This window comes from Pteronotus mesoamericanus, unplaced genomic scaffold (assembly GCF_021234165.1).
Source record: "Pteronotus mesoamericanus isolate MK-2021 breed Mesoamerican mustached bat unplaced genomic scaffold, CSHL_Meso_final contig_303, whole genome shotgun sequence".
NCBI lineage: Eukaryota > Metazoa > Chordata > Mammalia > Chiroptera > Mormoopidae > Pteronotus > Pteronotus mesoamericanus.
The window spans coordinates 194389-211982 of NW_026555130.1; the positions used below are offsets into that span (position 1 = coordinate 194389).

The 17594-nt window shown below is 40.5% G+C and overlaps 1 protein-coding gene across 2 annotated transcripts in view; it reads right to left on the reverse strand.

Annotated features, from left to right (window-relative positions):
* Positions 1-12160, reverse strand: part of B3GALNT2 (beta-1,3-N-acetylgalactosaminyltransferase 2) — a 58375-nt gene extending 46215 nt beyond the window's left edge. For both annotated transcript variants that reach the window (XM_054575498.1, XM_054575497.1), the window contains exon 1: positions 11833-12160. In XM_054575498.1, the coding sequence (XP_054431473.1) occupies positions 11833-11944 (112 nt within the window). In that variant the 5' untranslated portion in view covers positions 11945-12160. The remainder of the gene's footprint in view (positions 1-11832) is intronic.
* Positions 12161-17594: the final 5434 nt, after the last annotated feature.

Genomic DNA, 17594 nt, shown 5'->3' on the forward strand with positions numbered 1-17594 from the left:
ATTTCCTGCATACAGGTCTTTTACACCCTTGATTAAATTTATTCCTAGGTACTTTATTTTTTGAAGCATGAATGGGATTGTCTTAGTTTCCTTTTCTGATAGTTCATTATTGATGTATAAAAATGCAACTGATTTCTGGGTATTTATTTTGTATCCTGCTACTTTACTAAATTCATATATTAGTTCTAGTAATTTTTTGGTTGAATCTGTAGGGTTCTTGACATAGGTTAGATATCATCTGCAAATAGTACCAATTTTACTTCTTCCTTTCCAATTTGAATGCTTTGCATTTCTTCTTCTTGTCTGACTATTGTGGCTAGTACTTCAAGTACTATCCTGAATAACAGTGGAGAAAGTAGATATCCCCATCTTGCTCCTGATCTTAAGGGAAATATTTCTAGTTTTTGTTCATTGAGTATACTGTTGGCTGTGAGTGTGCCATACATTATGGCCTTTATTATATTGAGGCATGTTCCCTCTATTCCCACTTTGCTGAGAGATTTATTATAAATGGGTGCTGAATTTTATCAATTGCTCTTTTCTGCATCTACTGATATGGTCAGGTGGTTTTTAACCTTCGTTTTGTTTATGTGGTGTATCACATATACTTATTTGTGGATATTACACCAACCTTGCATTCCCTGGTATAAATCCCACTTGATCATGATGTTTGATCTTTTTAATGTATTGCTGGATCAAGTTTGTTAATATTTTGTTGAGGATTTTAGCATCTTTGTTCATCAGAAATATGACCTATAATTTTCTTTCTTTGTAGTGTCTACCTGGTTTTGGAACTAAGAGAAGGCTGGCCTCGTAAAATAAACTTGGGAGTCTTCCCTCCTCTTACATTTTTTCGAGTAGTTTGAAAAGGACAGGTGTTAGTTCTTTGAATGTTCGGTAAAAATTCACCTGTGAAGTCATCCAGTCCAGAACTTTTGTTTGTTGGAAGTTTTTTGATTACTACTTCAATTTCACTAGTTGTAATCTGTCTATTCAGATTCTCCAATTCTTCCTGGTTAGTTTTGAAAGACTGTATATTTTAAAGAATTTATCCCAGATTGTCCAATTTGTTGGCATATAGTTGTTCATAATACTTTCTTACAATCCTTTGTGTTTCTGTGGAGTTAGTCGTTACTTCTCTTCATTCATTTCATTTATTTGGGTTCTCTTTCTTTTTTTTCTGATGAGTCCAGCTGAAGGTTTGTCAACCTTGTTTATCTTTTCAAAGAACCAGCTTTTGGTTTCATGATTTTTGGGGTATTGTTCTTTAGACTCTACTTCATTTATTCCTGTTCCAATCTTTGTTATTTCCTTTCTTCTACTCATTATGGGCTTTGTTTGTTGTTCTTTTTCAAGTTTCTTTAAATGTAAAGTTAGATAGCTGGAGATTTTTTTTGTTTCTTGAGTTAGGCCTGCAATGCTATGAATCTTCCTCTTAGTATTGCTGTCACTGTCCCACAGAATTTTGGGATGCTGTGTTCTCATTTTTTGTTTATTCAAAAGTACCTTTTGATTTTTTCCTTGATCTCATTGTTAGCCCATTGACTGTTTAGTAACATGTTATTTAGCATCCATGTGTTTGTGTTTTTCAGGGTTGTTTTTTTCTTATAATTGATTTTTACGTTTCATACCATTGTGGTCACAGAAAGTGCCTGATATGATTTTAATCTTAAATTTCCTGAGACTTGTTGTGTTGTAACATGTGGTCTATTCTAGAAAATGTTCCATGTGCACTTGAAAAGAATGCATATTCTGCAGATTTGGGATAAAAATGCTTTTAAGATACTAAATCTATCTGATCTAGTGTGTCATTTAAGGTCACCATTTTCTTGTTGATTTTCTGTCTAGAAGATCTACCGGTTGATGTCAATGAGATGTTAAAATACCCTACTATGACTGTATTACTGTCTATCTCTCCCTTTATGTCCATCAAGACTTGCTTTACATATTTAGGTGCTCCTATATTGGGTGCGTGTTTACATGGGTCGTACCCTCTTGTTGGATTGATTCCCTTAGTATAGTGTCCTTCTCTGTCTCTTAGTATAGACTTTGTCTTAAAGTCTATTTTATCTAAGTATTTCTATCCCAGTTCTTTTTTCCCCTTTCCATTTACATGAAATATCTTTTCCATCCCTTTACTTTTAGTCTGTGTATACCTTCTATTCTGAGGTGGGTCTCTTATAAAGAGCATATATTTGGGTCTTGTTTCCTTATTCATTCAGTGACTCTCTTTTTTTTAAGATTATACTTTGTTGATTATGTTATACAGTTGTTCTGATTTCTCCCTCTTTTTCCCCCTCCACCCCCTCAGGCAATCCCTACAACATTGTTCATGTCTATGGGTCTTGCATATAAGTTCCTTGGCTACTCCATTTCCTATACTGTACTTTACATCCCTGTCGTTATTCAGTAACTATCTATTTGTACTTCTTAATCCCCTCACCTCTTCACCCATTCTCCCACACTCCCTTCCCTCATTCTTCCACACTCCTTTCCCATCTGGCAACCATCAAAACACTCTCCATGTCCATGATTCTGTCTCTGTTCTCCTTGTTTGCTGAGATTGTTTTTTAGATTCAATTGCTGATAGATATGTATTTATTGCCATTTTCTTGTTCTTAGTTTTGACCTTTTTTTAAGTCCCTTTAACATTTCATTTAATAATGGTTTGGTGATGATGAAATGAACTTTAGTTTTTTCTTGTCTGGGAAGCTCTTTACCTGCCATTGGATTCCAAATGATAGCTTTGCTGGGTAGCGCAGTCTTGGCTGTAGGTCCCTGCTTTTCACGACTTTGCATATTTCTCACCCATCCCTTCTAGCCTGCAGTTTCTCTTGAGAAATCAGCTGACAGTCTTATGGGAACCACTCCCCCTGTAGGTTAACTAACTGCTTTTCTCTTGCAGCTTTTACAATGATCTCTTTACTCTAAACTTTGGGATTTTAATTGTGATGTGTCTGTGTGTAGCCCTCTTTGGATTCATGTTGTTTGGGACTCTGCATTTCATGGACTTATGTGTCTTTTTCTTTCACCAGATTAGGTAAATTCTTCAGTCATTATTTCTTCAAATACATTCTTGATCCTTTGCTCTCTCCCCCCTCCTTCTGGTACCCCCATGATGCTGATGTTGTCATGCTTCATGTTGTCCAAAAGGTTTCTTAAACTATCCTCATTTTTAAAAATTCTTTTTACTTTCTGCTGCTGATTGGGTATTTTTTTCCTATTTTGTCTTCCAAATTGCTCATATGATCCTCTGCTTCTTCCAATCTACTGTTTATTTCTTCCTATTTTCCATTTCTTACTCGTCCCTTTTTATGGTTTCTATGACCTTTTTCATGCTGTTGTAGTTCTCATTAAGTTCCTTCAGGGTCCTTATAACCAATTTTTGAACTCTGTATATTGGTAAATTGCTTGCCTCCATTTCAGTTAGCTCTTTTTCTGGAGATTTTTCCTTTCTTTGGGGCATGTTTCTTTGTCTCCCTATTTTGGGACCCTCTTTGTGTACTTTTATGTATCAGGTAGATCATTATGACTCCCAGTCTTTCTGATATGGTCTTATGCAGTAGGTGTCTGTAGGGGTTCAGTGATCAAGTCTCCTTGATCACCTGAGCTGAGTGATCCAGGAATGTCCCTTGTGTGGGTTATGTGGGCTCTCCTGTTGTATTGGATTGGCCAAAAAGTTCGTTTTTCTCCATAAGGTGGATCTAGTAGGGCTTAGTTGTCTTTAACTTCATTGGAAACAATTTTGTTAGATTGTATTGTGACAGCTGTCATATCAGCATGCATTTTTTAAAAACTTATCAAACTTGAATTTTTGTGTAGACATTTTAATATTGAAGATGGAAAAATATGCAACATTTTTGGCATATTATGCTTTATTATTTCAAGAAAGGTAAAAATGCAAATGAAACACAAAAAAAGATTTGCTCAGTTTATGGGAAAGGTGGTGTGACTTATTGAACATATCAAAAGTGGTTTGTGAAGTTTCTTGGTATTATTGACATTTTGGCCAAATAATTATTTGCTGTGGGGCTATCTTACGCATTGTAAGATGTGTGGCAGCACCCTGGGCCTCTACCCACTAGAGGCCCATAGCAGGAGTTAGCTGACATACTCAAAATATCCAAATCAACAGTTATTGGTGAAAATGAAAAATCTGTCTTTTACTTTATGGAAAAAATATGGACTTTTTGGCCAACCCAGTAATTGAGCATTGATAGCTACCAGCCCATTTGTGCATAGGATCAACCCTCAGACTGGCTCACTGTGAGGCTCAACTCTGACCACAGCATGCAAGCTGCTATGCAGGTGCAGACCACACGAAGCTAAATTTGCCTCAGCAGGGTTTGGTGCCTGCCGAGATCCCTCTTTGAATGTGCCACCTTTGAAGCTTATTGGATCCTACTCTGATGCTGTTTGAGTCTGGCTCCTGGGAGTGTTGGTTCTGGGCCTCTTGAGATGGACTCTGGTGCAAATTAACGTAAGGCATTGCCTGTGACTGGTCCTGGACAACCTGTAAGGAGTTACAAAGTGACTCAGTTTGTGGCTGCCTCAGCTGGGCCTGGATATGCACAGGAAGGTACAAGCTGTACACCAAGGCCAACTTTTACCAGCACAATCCTGAGGACAAGTCAGCAAAAGTCCCAAGACACCCTGAGATCTCCCCCCATCTGCTGGCTGCCTGTTAGGTTCAGTCACTAAACTAACTTCTGGTTGTACTCCTCAGCATGGCATAAGCTCACAGGTTGGGGCAAGATGAAGTCCTGAGGGTGACTATAGCTTTCCTTCGGGGCTGATGCTGTATGGAGGGAATTATTCCACCCACAAAAGATGGTGTCTGTGGTAAGGGAAAACTCAGCACAGGGATCCTGGCAGCTGTTCTTCAGCTCTCTCTCCAGAGTCACAAACTCCAGACTTCCTTACACAACTCTAGTCTGTTCCAACCTCTTTTTGCCAGAGCCAGGGTAAGTGGCTTATGAAATTTTGTGAGTTGGCCCTTTAAGAGGGTACATATGTCTCAAGAAGATTCCCATCTCTTCCTGGTGGATAGAAACCTCACTGCTTTTCACAGCCAGATTTTACGTGGGAGACTCTTCCCAGTTCTGGTCCTCTGGGCTGGGGAGCCTGGCTTGGTGTTTTGGCCCTATGCTTCTCAGGGAGAATCTGTCAGTTGCCTTCCATGAGAGTGGGGCAAGCCCTTTTCACATCTCCACCTTTCCTACCAGTCTCGATGCAACTTCTGTAAATCCTTGTTTATGTCGTCTCTTCAGTTAAGTCTTCAGTTGCTTATTCAGGATGATTATTCTATAATTTAGTCATAATTCCAGTTTGATTCAGGGAGGAGGTGAGTGTAATTTCCACCTACTCTGCCACCACCTTGGATCTATTGGCTCACTTCTTTCCTGTGGCTTTGGAAGAGTCAAAGTAGCCCTGCCTAAGGCTCTCCTGTTGCTTCTAATCCTAAGCTCTTCCTTTGTTTCACTATCCTCAGCTTTAATAAATTTACTCTCAAAATCACCTGGACTTGTGCTGTGAACTCTTTCCTGCATGAAGTCAAGAACCCACACACTACAGGCCAGCCATGGGCAGACCCTCTCTGGGCCCGGTTCCTATCTGGTAACAGAATGATAAAGCAGGAAGGCAGGAGCCAGGGTTCATGGTGCTCAGGGAGCTCCCCCTTTCCCATCTCTTTTCTGTATCTTCCATCTCAGACTTTGCGGAAAAAAGAAGTATCTACTTTAAGCCAAAAATTAAAAAAATACAAATAGAACAAAAATGGGCAGAGGATCTGAATAGGCATTTTCCCACAGACGTACACATGTCTAACATATACAGGAAAAGATGTTCAACATCATTAATCATCAGGGAAATGCAAATCAAAACCACAATGAGGTATCACTTCACACCTGTCAGAAAAACTATTATCAAAAAGACAAGAGCCCTGACTGACATGGCTCAGTTAGTTGGGCGTTGTCCTGCAAAGTGAAAGGTCACCAGTTTGATTCCCAGTCAGGATACCTACATGGGTTCGGTCCTGGTTGGAATGCATATGAGGTGTAACCAATGGACATTTCTCTCTTACATCAATGTTTCTCTCCCTTTCCTTCTCTCTCCCTCCCTGTGACTAAATAAATAAAGTTTTCTTTTTTTAAAGACAAGAAATAACAAATGGTGAGGCTGTGGAGAAAGGGAACACTCATGCACTGTTTGTGTGATTGTAAACTGGTGCAGCCATTACACCATTGTGGAGGTTCCTCAAAAACTTAAAAATATTAATACCACAGGATCCAGCAATTTTACTTCTGGGTATTTAGTCAAAGGAAATGAAAACATTAACTTGAAAAGCTATGTGCACTCAATATTCATTTACAATAGTCAAGACACGGAAATATCCTAAGTGTCCATCAATGGATGAAGGGATAAAGAAAATGCGTTATGTATATACAGTGGAATATCATTCAGCCATAGGAAAGAATGAAAACTTGCCATTTCCAACAACATGGACAGACCTAGAGGGCATTATGCTAAGTGAAATAAGTCAGACAGAAAGACAATTACTGTATGATTTAACTTACATGTAGAATCTAAAAAAAAACAAAAACTCATAACTTGGTATTAGTGACACAGAGAATATATAGGTGGTTGCCAAAGGCAGAGGTTGGGGGTGGGTAAAATGAGTGAAGACGGTCAAAAGGTACAAACTTCTACTTATAAAGTAAATAACTCACAGGAAACAATGAACAGTATGCTGACTATAGTTAATGATACTGTCTGTATATTTGAAATTTGCTAAGAGACTAAATCTTAAAAGTTTTCATCACAAGAAAAAATTTTTTAACTATGTGTGGTAATGGATGTTAATTATATATATTGTGGTCATTTTGCTATATATATATATGAAATAATTATATTGTACATCTGAAACTAATATAATTTCAATTATAGCTAAATTTTAAAAAATAGGTTTCTTCTACCACATACCATCAATGCAAATCTGACAGACTGGTCAGTACTGTGTTACACGGTCTAAGACCCAAAGTGAATGCTCAATAAACACCTGTGTAGGAATGCCCACATTCCTACCTCCACTTCCTTGTGTTTGGCTCTACACTTCCCTCGCCTGCTGCTATGTGTTGTAAGTATAGGATATTTAGTTTGATGCTGGTGTTTGGAAACAAGAGAAAAAGAAAAACTAAAAAATAAACATTTGACAAAAGACAATGATAATTCATAGAAGAAATGCAAATGTCCTACAAACCTATGGAAAAAATGTTCAAATTCACTAGGAATAGAGTTTGAATCAGAGCAGTAAAATATCAGTTTCTCCTACATTCAAACTGACAAATTTCTTCTTAAGTGATAATACCCAAATGATTAGTTTTTCAAGAAAATGGTGACAGTTATTTCAAGGAAATGCCTGATCTCCTGTCTGCTGGTAAGAATGTAATTGTGTAGTCTTCTGCAGGGCACCTTGCCAAAAAATATCACATACCTCAGAACTGTATAACTTTTCTGTCCAACAATTCCATGCCTAAGAACTTATTTGAAAAAAAATAATCAGTGATGCACTAAAGATCTTTGTCACAGTGTCACTTTATTAACAGTGAACTGCAAACTACATAAATGTACAAATAAGGGGTTATTTAAATAAATTATGGTTGATGTGCCCTGACTGATGTGGCTCACTTGGTTGGGTGTCATTCTGCGAAGCAGAAGGTCACCAGTTCAATTCCTGGTCAGGGCACATGCCCAGGTTGTGGGTTCAGTCCCCAGTCCAGGTGCATATGAGAGGCAACCAATTGATGTTTCTCTATTATATTGATGTTTCCCTCATTTTCTCCCTCTGTCTAAAAAAATAAATAAAATATTTTAAATAAATAAATTATGGTTGATGTATCTATATGCTAGACTGATCACTAGGCAGCCATTAAAGTTACATTGCAAACATATTAAATATTGTTCTACATCATATTCCGTAAGATAAGCAGGGTACAAGAACTAGGTACATACTGGATGGTTCGACTTAAATACAATAGAAACTCAGGCAAATCTCTGCCATTAAAGCAGGACAGGATTACCACTCTGCAGTGAGAAAAGGGGACTCAAAGGGAGCTTCTAATTAGGTGTTGGTAATTTCTTGTTTTTAGTTTCAGTGCTGATTAGTTGGGTGTATTTTGTTTCGGAAAATATATCAAGCTGCACACTTATATGCACTTTTCCAAATGTGTATTACACATCAATAAAAAATTTTTTAAATACTAATTTCTCCTAAACAGGTATTATATGTATGTGCATTCAAAATCTGTCTGGTATAGATAAGCTTTTCCTGTTTGTTTGTTTTTTTCTTAAATGACTTAAAACTTTTCTATGAAGAGCATGTTTTACTTTCACAAGAAAAAATTTTTAAATATAAGGTCATCATGAAATGTCAACAGGTGATCTATATGTGACAAATTCATACTTTCCTAGTTTTATTATCTTGATTCATTCCTTCAAATTACTGAGTACCTCCTATGTTCACTGTTCTAGATGGTAGATATACAGCAAGAAACAAATATTAACAGTGTCAAGAATTAACCCTAAGCAGGCTCCCTGAAGACAACCACCCTTTGTTTTGTTTATACACAATGTATCCTGAGGATATGGCAACTTGCCTGGCTCTGCACTGAGAGCAAATGCCCAAAAGTTTATTGAAGACTATGTGAAACTGACTTCAAAACTGATTGTTCCAAATAAATCCAAGGATTATTAAAAATCACACCAAAACCGCCACTCTTATGTGCATGCTCTCAGATGATATCAATCACAAATAGGCAGAAACCTTGAAAACAAGAAAATCATACAAGTTCATCACAGACCAACCGACAAGGACAATCATCACTATTAGCACGCCCTTGCCAATTTCAGGTACCTCTCAACATACCTCACTAAAAAAGGCATGAACCACCAAGATACTTCCATCCTCTCTAAAATTCATGGAGTGTTTACTAGGAATCAGGCACTGCCCTGGCTGTTTTATTCATTGAATTTTCACAAAACTCTATGAGGTTATCATTTTATAAGTAAACACAGTCAAAATTAGTATATAGGGATTATTCTAGATAAACCAGCCCCAGGAAAAATTGCAAAGCAAGCTTAATTTGTCTTTGGTTTCTCCCTGCCCCATGTCTGTTTCAATTAGACAGATTGTGAGCACCTTGATAGCAAGGGACTATGTATCTAGCACAAGAACTGGCACTCTGAGCATTAGAATGGCTATGCTTTTTTAATTCAAATATCCTAGACAGAAAAGCCTTTTTTGGTCATGTCATTTTTCTAAGTTAATCGTTAAAAAATTCTCCCTAATGCACCATCCCAAACTAACATGTTATAATCAAGATATCCTATATCTATATTCTCTATTCCACTGGTTGTCTCCATCTCTATGGATTTCACATGAGACCTGTTTCTTCTTTACCAGGTTCTCTCCCTGATGGTGGTTCAGCTGTTTAAAGTGAGTCACTGCACTGGAATAGCAGGACCCTGCTCAACTGTCACCTCTTCAGAGGCCTCCTGGGACCTCTCTACTTAAAACAGCAGCACAGCATTCTCCAGCCTCTTACACTGCCTCCCCCCGCTTTTTTGTTATTGCACCTATCACTACCCTTACGATATTTAATAACTGTTTCCTGTGCTCTGTCTTTCCCTCTAAATTGTAAACTGCATGAAGGTAGGGACTTTATCTTGATTCTGCTGTCATTCCACACCTACAACAGGACAGAGTAGTCTCCCCAACATGTGCTGAATCAATGGCAAGTCAGAGGGCTTTTTTTTTTTTTTTAATATTCAGGGAAAGTAAATCTCCCTTTCAAAAAATATTGCTCAGATGTAATGAGACTGGAGACAGACAAATATGCAGAAAAGAAAAAAAAAACATTAATTCAAGGTAAGAAGAGTTCACAAACTCTTAGGTTATCTCTCCCACTTTAGGCTTAAGGTATTAAGGGGTAAAATGAAAACTGCCCACATATTTTAAGCATGGCGACAACACATCGAGCAGAGCTGCAGGAAATTACAGCAATCACGGCACTCCTATTGCTTTTAGTTTTGAAAGCACTGAGAGTGGAAAAGAAAAGTTAGGACAGTCAGGTTTTATTTAAGATTCATTTTTTACTTATTTTTAGAGAGAGGAGAAGGGAGAGAGAAAAAGAAGGAAAGAAACATCGATGTGAGAAACGTCAGTTGGTTGCCTCTTGTATGTGCTACAGCCAGGGACTGGGCCTGCAGCCCAGGCATGTGCTCTATTATCTAGCCAGATGCACAATATCCATTAAAGTCAAATTTATGTAACTAGTACTGAGTCCTCATCCAGCCCTGCCCCTCTTTCAGGACCCACCTCCTAGTTCCCCATCCCCTAGCCTAACTGGATGACAAGAGGGCATCACCCAAACACCATGGGAGTGGGACAAACTTCTCTAAAACTAAGAAACTGCCAAGCAGGCCCAGTAAATTTTAGGCTTGAAGGCAGGGTTTCACTTCTTTATAGAATCCCAAAGATGGTTAAGGTCATTAAAACCCTAATGATGCTCTGCAAGTAAATTCCAGGAGAGCTCACACATCACACACAAAAAGACAGACACCTGTAAAATATAAACCCAGCAAATGTTACAAAGCATTTTATACATATGGCACCGTTTCCTCAGTTCAGTTTACAAAAACACAAAACCCCTAACCTGTTAAAAGGTTAAATACCCTGTAACATTGTACTTTCAATAAATCACTTAAATAGTATTTAAATTCTATTCAGGTGCCACAAACAGCTTTTTCAAAGAGCCTGTGGTTTGTCCAGTAAAAAAGATTTTTAAGAGACTGTTACCAGAATAAAGAACCGCAATGATAACAACGAGCTTGCTTTGAGGACTGCCGAACTCGTTTCTACAGTTTCTACTTAGAAGTTAAGGCATAAACCCTGCAAACAGTCAATTCTAATTTTTAAAACTTCTCGACAAGGAAACAGCTGCAAGGGTGAGAGTGGTAAAAAAAAAAAAAAAAAAAATCCCCATGTAGTTAAAAAACAAACAAAGGACGATTACCTCATTTTAAAAAGAGGCTTCCAGGTCTCTTTAAAGGTCCTAGGGTAAGCCCTTTAAAAAGAAGAAAAACAGGGAAACCTTAAGTAGTGTTCAGGGCGGTGGGGCCCACTAACAGAAATGGGCACCTCCGGCGGGCAGAGCGTTCTAGTTCCGAAGGAGAAAAGTGAAGAAGATTCCCTCCCCGCGAGGGGAGGTTTAAGAAGAGCAGACGGACACGGCCGCGGCGAGGCCGGCGTTTCACGTGCGCTTCATTATTACTTCGCAAGCCAGACTCACAGGTGGAGCTGCACTCGTCGCCTGGTCCTAGTTCGTGTCTAGATCTGTTTAACCGACTTACATCACAGAGTTTTCATAGAATCCAAAATACAGTATATTCTTGAAGCCAAGCCAAGCCACCTTTTAACACACGCACAGACGCTACCCAGAGACTTAAGAGCGCAGTCGTGACCGAACGAGACCGACAACTTGGGGCGGAAGAAAGAGGCCCAGCGGCCCGAATCGCTGGCGGCTTAAGGACATGCGAGGTTCCGCTCCCGGCAGGCGGGCGACTCCGGCCCGGCCTGGGGCGCCCACAGGGCTCGTGGTGGCGGGCGCTGATTCGGGGCCAGGGAGAAGAGCGGGGAGGTGACAGCGGCGGGACGCGCACAGGCCAGCGCGTCCTCAGGTTTGTCCGACTTTAACGCCCGCGGAGGGAACGGGCCATACGGGTGGCGCGTCCCCCCGGACTCCCGCCCCCTCGGCCCGCGCGGCCCGCCCTCACCTGCGGGGTGGACGGCGGAGGCGCGCGCGGGCGGCGGGGAGCGCAGCCGCAGCCAGAGGTGCAGCGCGGCCCCGAGCACGCACGGGCACAGCAGCACCAGCCAGTTTCGCATTGGCCGCCCCCGCCAGCCCCACCTCGCGCCCCCGCCGCGCGCCGGGCTTTCCCGCGTCCCGGCGGAGGGCAGGGGACCTGCAAATGGGGCTGCCGACGCCTTCGCAACTGCTCAGGGTGAGCTGCGGTCCACGTTCCTCGGAGTTCCCAGCCCCGCGCCTCCGGCTCCTCAGACCGCGGGCGGCGGCAGCGGCTGGCAGGCCGGGGGCCGGAGCCCCGCCCCTCCGCCCGGCCCCCCCAGGCCCCGCCCTCCTTTTCTCTTGCTCGCCCCGCCCCTTCTCTCGCGTCCCCTCCCGCGCCCGCCAGCCAGCCGGGAGCTGAAGTCCCGTTCCGGGTCTAGGCAGGCGGCGCACCCGTGACTCCAAGGCTCGGAAACTACATTTCCCAGAGTAACATGCACTTGCTTACGTCACTGGGGGAACGGAGGCGAAGCGCGAGGCCTCACACTGAGCATGCGCGCCTTTTTTCGACGCATTCTCCGGGAGGCCAAACCCTTCGACGGCTGAGGGGAGGGAGGTGCTGGGATCCACGTTCGGAGGCAGTCCCTGCCGGGGGAGGTTAGCATCGTGAAGACGAAGGCCTAAGGAGCTATGAGTGCCTCTCGTTTTCAGGCACGTAGAATTCTGCCTTCTGTGCGAAGCATGCTCTTGCTGACGTGTCCTCGGCCGAAGAGCGTCCGCGGCTGCCTGATGCCGTGTGTGAGCCGTGAAACATCTAGTGTTAGCCCCGGTGCAGCGCACACCGGCCCTGACCGGCTCTGTGCTCCGGGAGCTCGGGAGGAGAGACCGAGCTGCGAGCGGAGGCCCACGCGTCCGGGCTCGCGCCGGCGCCACAGAGTAGGGAGTGGAACAGGTGTGCGCGCGCTTCCTGCAGCACGTGAACCCCAAGAGCTGAGGACGCGGGGCCGGGGCCGGGCTCTGCGCGCTCCTCCCCCGCTGGAATGCTGCCCAGGTGTGCCTGCGGCCCCGGGACAGGCCCCGCTCCCTCGCCCCGCCCGCGGGCCGAGCGCAGGAGGGCCCCGGGGTAGGCGGGGAAGGGAGTGTGTGACGAGGACGTCCTCGGGGAAGAATGAAAGTGGGTGCCTGCTTACGGTTTTTGTTTAAGTTACCAGAAATTGTTAGAAAGTCTTGGTTGAAAGCTACACAAAATCCATTTCAATCACACAAAATTAAAGGGAAAATGGTAATTTGTTCAATAACAACAGCCCAGAAGAAGACATCTCAGGGACTGTCAGTGCCATAGTCTCGTTGAGTGGCAAGTTGATTTCAGCAAAACAACCCTCTATTAAAATGACTTTAGTGGGTTGTTTTCTAATATTGTCTGTACTATGATTAATTTTAGAATCTTTTGTTTTAATAGTTGTATAAAAGCTTGTATAAAGAATTGTAAAAAGTTTACACAGAGTTTGCATACAGTTATAAAGAGTTTGTATAAAGAGTTGTATAAATAGTTGTGTAAAGAGTTTATTCTATATGTTTATACTTAAGTAAAATAAAACTAAGCTAATAGGGTGTCAGAAGTCATTTTTTTGTATGGTGAGATTTGTATGTTTATTAGTTATCTATTGCTACCTAACAGATTACTCTAGAACTCTTAAAACAACAATAATAATTTATTATTTCTCACAATTTCTGTAGGTCAGGAATTTGGGAGCTAAGTTCTGGTTCAGGGTCTCCCATAAAGTTTTGGGGACATGTCGGCTGGGCTGTGATCATCTGAAGGCTTGACTGACCCTGGAGACGTGTTTCCTAGGTGGCTCACTTACCTGGCAGGCCAGTGAGCTGCTTTAGTGTCCCCACACCATGGCAACTTGCTTCCCCAAGAGCGAGAAGTCCAAGAGACCAGGGCAGGGGCTGCGAGGCCTTTTATGGTGAGTGCCTGGAAGACACAACACTGTCACTTCTGCAGTTTTCTTTCTGTTGGTCACACAGGTCAGCCCCAGTTCACTGTGGGAAAGACCGCCAAGGATGTGCAGATAGAGGCCAGGGTCATTGGAGGTCACCTTAGAGGCCTGCTACCATAGTATATTATGCAAATTTGAGAAACACTAGAGTTTTTAGGGCCCCTAGATACTCTTCATGGCTCCCAATTACACTAAAGACAAGAAAATAATTTTTTCTTGTAGGAAATATAAAATTAGCAGGCTGTGGTCATCGTGGCTCTTGGACAAATGTCATGGATATCTTCGTGCCTCATTCCCAGATTATTGTTTCATATGTCAACAAGGAAAGGGATCCCTGGCTGGATGGCTCAGCTGATTGGAGAGTCTACCCTGTATGCCAAGAGGCTGGGGGTTTGACCCCTGGTCGGGGAGTGTACAGGAGGCAACTGATCAATGTTTCTCTCTCTCTTTAAAAAAATCAATAAACAAATCCTCAGGTGAGGCTTTAAAAAAATAAGGAAGGAGAATATGTAATGTCTACAAATTTCTCATTAGAAATTCTTTGTTTAGAAACCATGCTGACCTGCTTTCTACATTTCAATGAGAGAAGTTGTCAAGAATGTAATAATTATTTGTCACTAAGGGTGTCGTGCTTTTTAATCCTAAAGGAAGGTAAAGTTGTTTCTTGACAACCTGAAATTTTCAGTTTGGATTAAAAATTATAATGCGTTGACTCAAAAAAGATTAATCTTAGAGATCTAAGTTAGATTAGGCACATGTATTCATTCAACAAATACTTAATAGGCACCTATTATGTGGCAAGCACTTTTGTAGACACTTGGGAAGAGTCAATGAACAAAATAAAGGTCCCTGTCCTGTGATGATGGGGGCAGGAGTGGCTGCAGATGTAATAGAGAAACACATTTTACCAGCATGTAGAAGATGGTGAGCGATTCAGAACATATGAAAAGTAGAACAGGGTAGGGGAGTTGGGAATGTGGGACTGAAATGGGGCAGATTGCAGTTTTAAAAGGCAGTATTTAAACAACTGTTCAAAGTTACAATAAGCACTCAGGGAAGGAGTAGACAAAACCATCCCTCTATATTAACTAATCGAGATGCTCCTTCCAATTACAAAAATACTTTAACCTACAGAGGGAACTTCATGGGCACTCTCACAGACCTATAACAGAAATCATTGTGAATAACTTTTCAGCATCTTTAGATCTCACCACAGAGGTAGCCACCTACATCACCTATTCATAGGACCAGTGACCCTTCCTTCCATTTATGTTTTGTTACCTAGCCCCTAATAAACTCAAGACTAAGGTGGGTAAAAATTATGAGATAATAGATACAATGGAAAGGAGAAATGTTAACAACCCAGAGATGATACAGTCTGCAGAGTCATAGTCTAAGGTGTGAACAAGTTAACAGAGAATTAGAATTAGGAAGAGGCAAACCAGGATGATTGGTCACCAGGAGTATAATTCAACGTGGTAAGTGCTATGAGAAAGGAACCATAGAGTGTTAGGGCAGCAAAAGTAGGAGGTTTCTGACCCACCTCCAGGTACCCGAGAGGAGGCTAGCCCTGAAGCATCGGGTAGGGCTTGAAGTCAAAGAGGCCAATGAAGGTCAGAGTGTGGGAAGGAACATCTACACAAAAATAAATAAATAATATAAAAAAACAAACATAGTGATGACATGGCAATTAGGGGAACACAAGCCATCTGTTATGATCTTAGGTGAGCTAGGTCAGGGGAATGGTGAGAGGTGAACAGCAGGCAAAGGCCTGACTTTGGTCATGTGCTAGGCTAAAACACTCGGATTTTATCTTGAGGGCTCTGGGAGAGAATTTTTTTCCTGACTACAAAAGTAATACATGCTTATAAAAAGGAATTTGGAAAGTACAGAAAAATATAAAGAAGCTAAATCATACCAGATGCATATCATATATTGTTTTTTAGTTCTTTAATTAAAATATTGGCAGTCATATGAATTTATATCCATTTATTTTTATCTAATGTATAACATTTTTGTATTTAATTAGTAGTCTTAGAAAATAGAACTTTTTAAAAGATTTATTTATTTTTATAGAGAGAGGAAGAGAAGAGGAGGAGAGAAACATTTATGTGAGAGAGAAAGATCAATCGATTGCCTCTTGTATGTGGTCCAACCAGGGAACCAAACCCACAATCCATGCAGATATTCTGATCTTTTGCTTTGCAGTACAATGCCCAACCAACTGAGCCACATTGGTCAGGGCAGAAAACATAACTATTAATTATGTAATCATTTGTTCACACAGTAATTTCTTACCTTATCCCTTATTATTGGACATAATAGATTTTTCTAGGTTCCACTATAATAAATAATACTGGCACTTCTGTGCATAAAACTTCAACCACATTTCAGATGATTTGCTTATTTTTAAATTTTAAATCATGTTTATTCTATTACAGTTTTCTCAATTTTTCCCCCTTTGCCCCTTCCACCCATCCCACCCGCACCCTCCACTCCCACAGTCAATTCCCATTCTGTTGTCCATGTCCATCGGTCATTCATACATGTTCTTTGTTTAGTTGCTTCCCCTTCTTTTCACCATTGTCCTCTTTCCCCATCCCCTCTGGTCCCTTTCAGTCTGCTCCATGTTTCCATGCCTGTGGTTTATTTTGTTTGTTAGTTAATTTTGTTGAATAGATTCCACTTATAGGGGAGATCATATGGTATTTGTCTTTCACCGACTGCCTTATTTCATTTAGCATAATATTCTCCAGTTTCATCCATGTTGTCGCAAAAGGTAGGAGTTCCTTCTTTCTTTTTTTTTAAATGCAGATTGATTTTATTTATTCTTTTAAATGTCAAAATCCATCATAAAATATTGAAAAATTTAAATCCATTATAAAGTCTCATCAATTAAAACAATATAACACCAGCAAAGAAATAATCAAGTAGATCAATGAAATATAATGAGCATTCTAGAAACAAACATATATATCTAACAATGTAATATATTAATAAATTGATATTTCAAATCAATGGGTAAAATAAGGCTTATTCAACAAATAAGGTGCATGGACTGCTATTACTTGAAATAAAGCAAATACAGAGCTCTATTTCACACACTATACAAAAAATATTCAGGTGAGTTAAAAATTAATATGTAAAATCTAAGGAGTTTTAGGAGAAAATACAAACTAATATTTTTCTTACCCTGAAGTAAAATATTCAAACTGAGAAGCTATAAGTAAAATATTGACAATATGACTATATTAAACGTTTAAGACTATATAGGAATACACCTATAAAAAAAGTTAAAGGACAAGTAATAGAATACGAAAGTATTTACCATACAGCTAAAAGAGGTTAATAGTTTTTTATGTCTTTTTTAGAGAAAAAATTCTACAAACCTTTAATCAATAAATGGATAAAGAATACCAAAAAGTCATTTAAAGCTTTTTAAAAATAATAGAAATAGGCAAGAAATATACAAAAACAGGTTTAGTTTCAACAAATAATAAAGGAACAATTAAAATAACACATCATTGTCACAATCAGATTAACACATATTAAAAATATTGGTAGCATCAAGGATTGGCGACTGTGAAAGGAAGTGTGCATACATAGACTCTTTTTCTTCATCTTAAAGCATTCCCTTTAGCATATTTTGCAATGCTGGTTTGGTGGAGGTGTGTTCTTTTAGCCGCCTTTTGTCTGGGAAACTTCTTATTTCACCTTCCATCTTAACAGAGCCTTCCTAGGTAGAGAA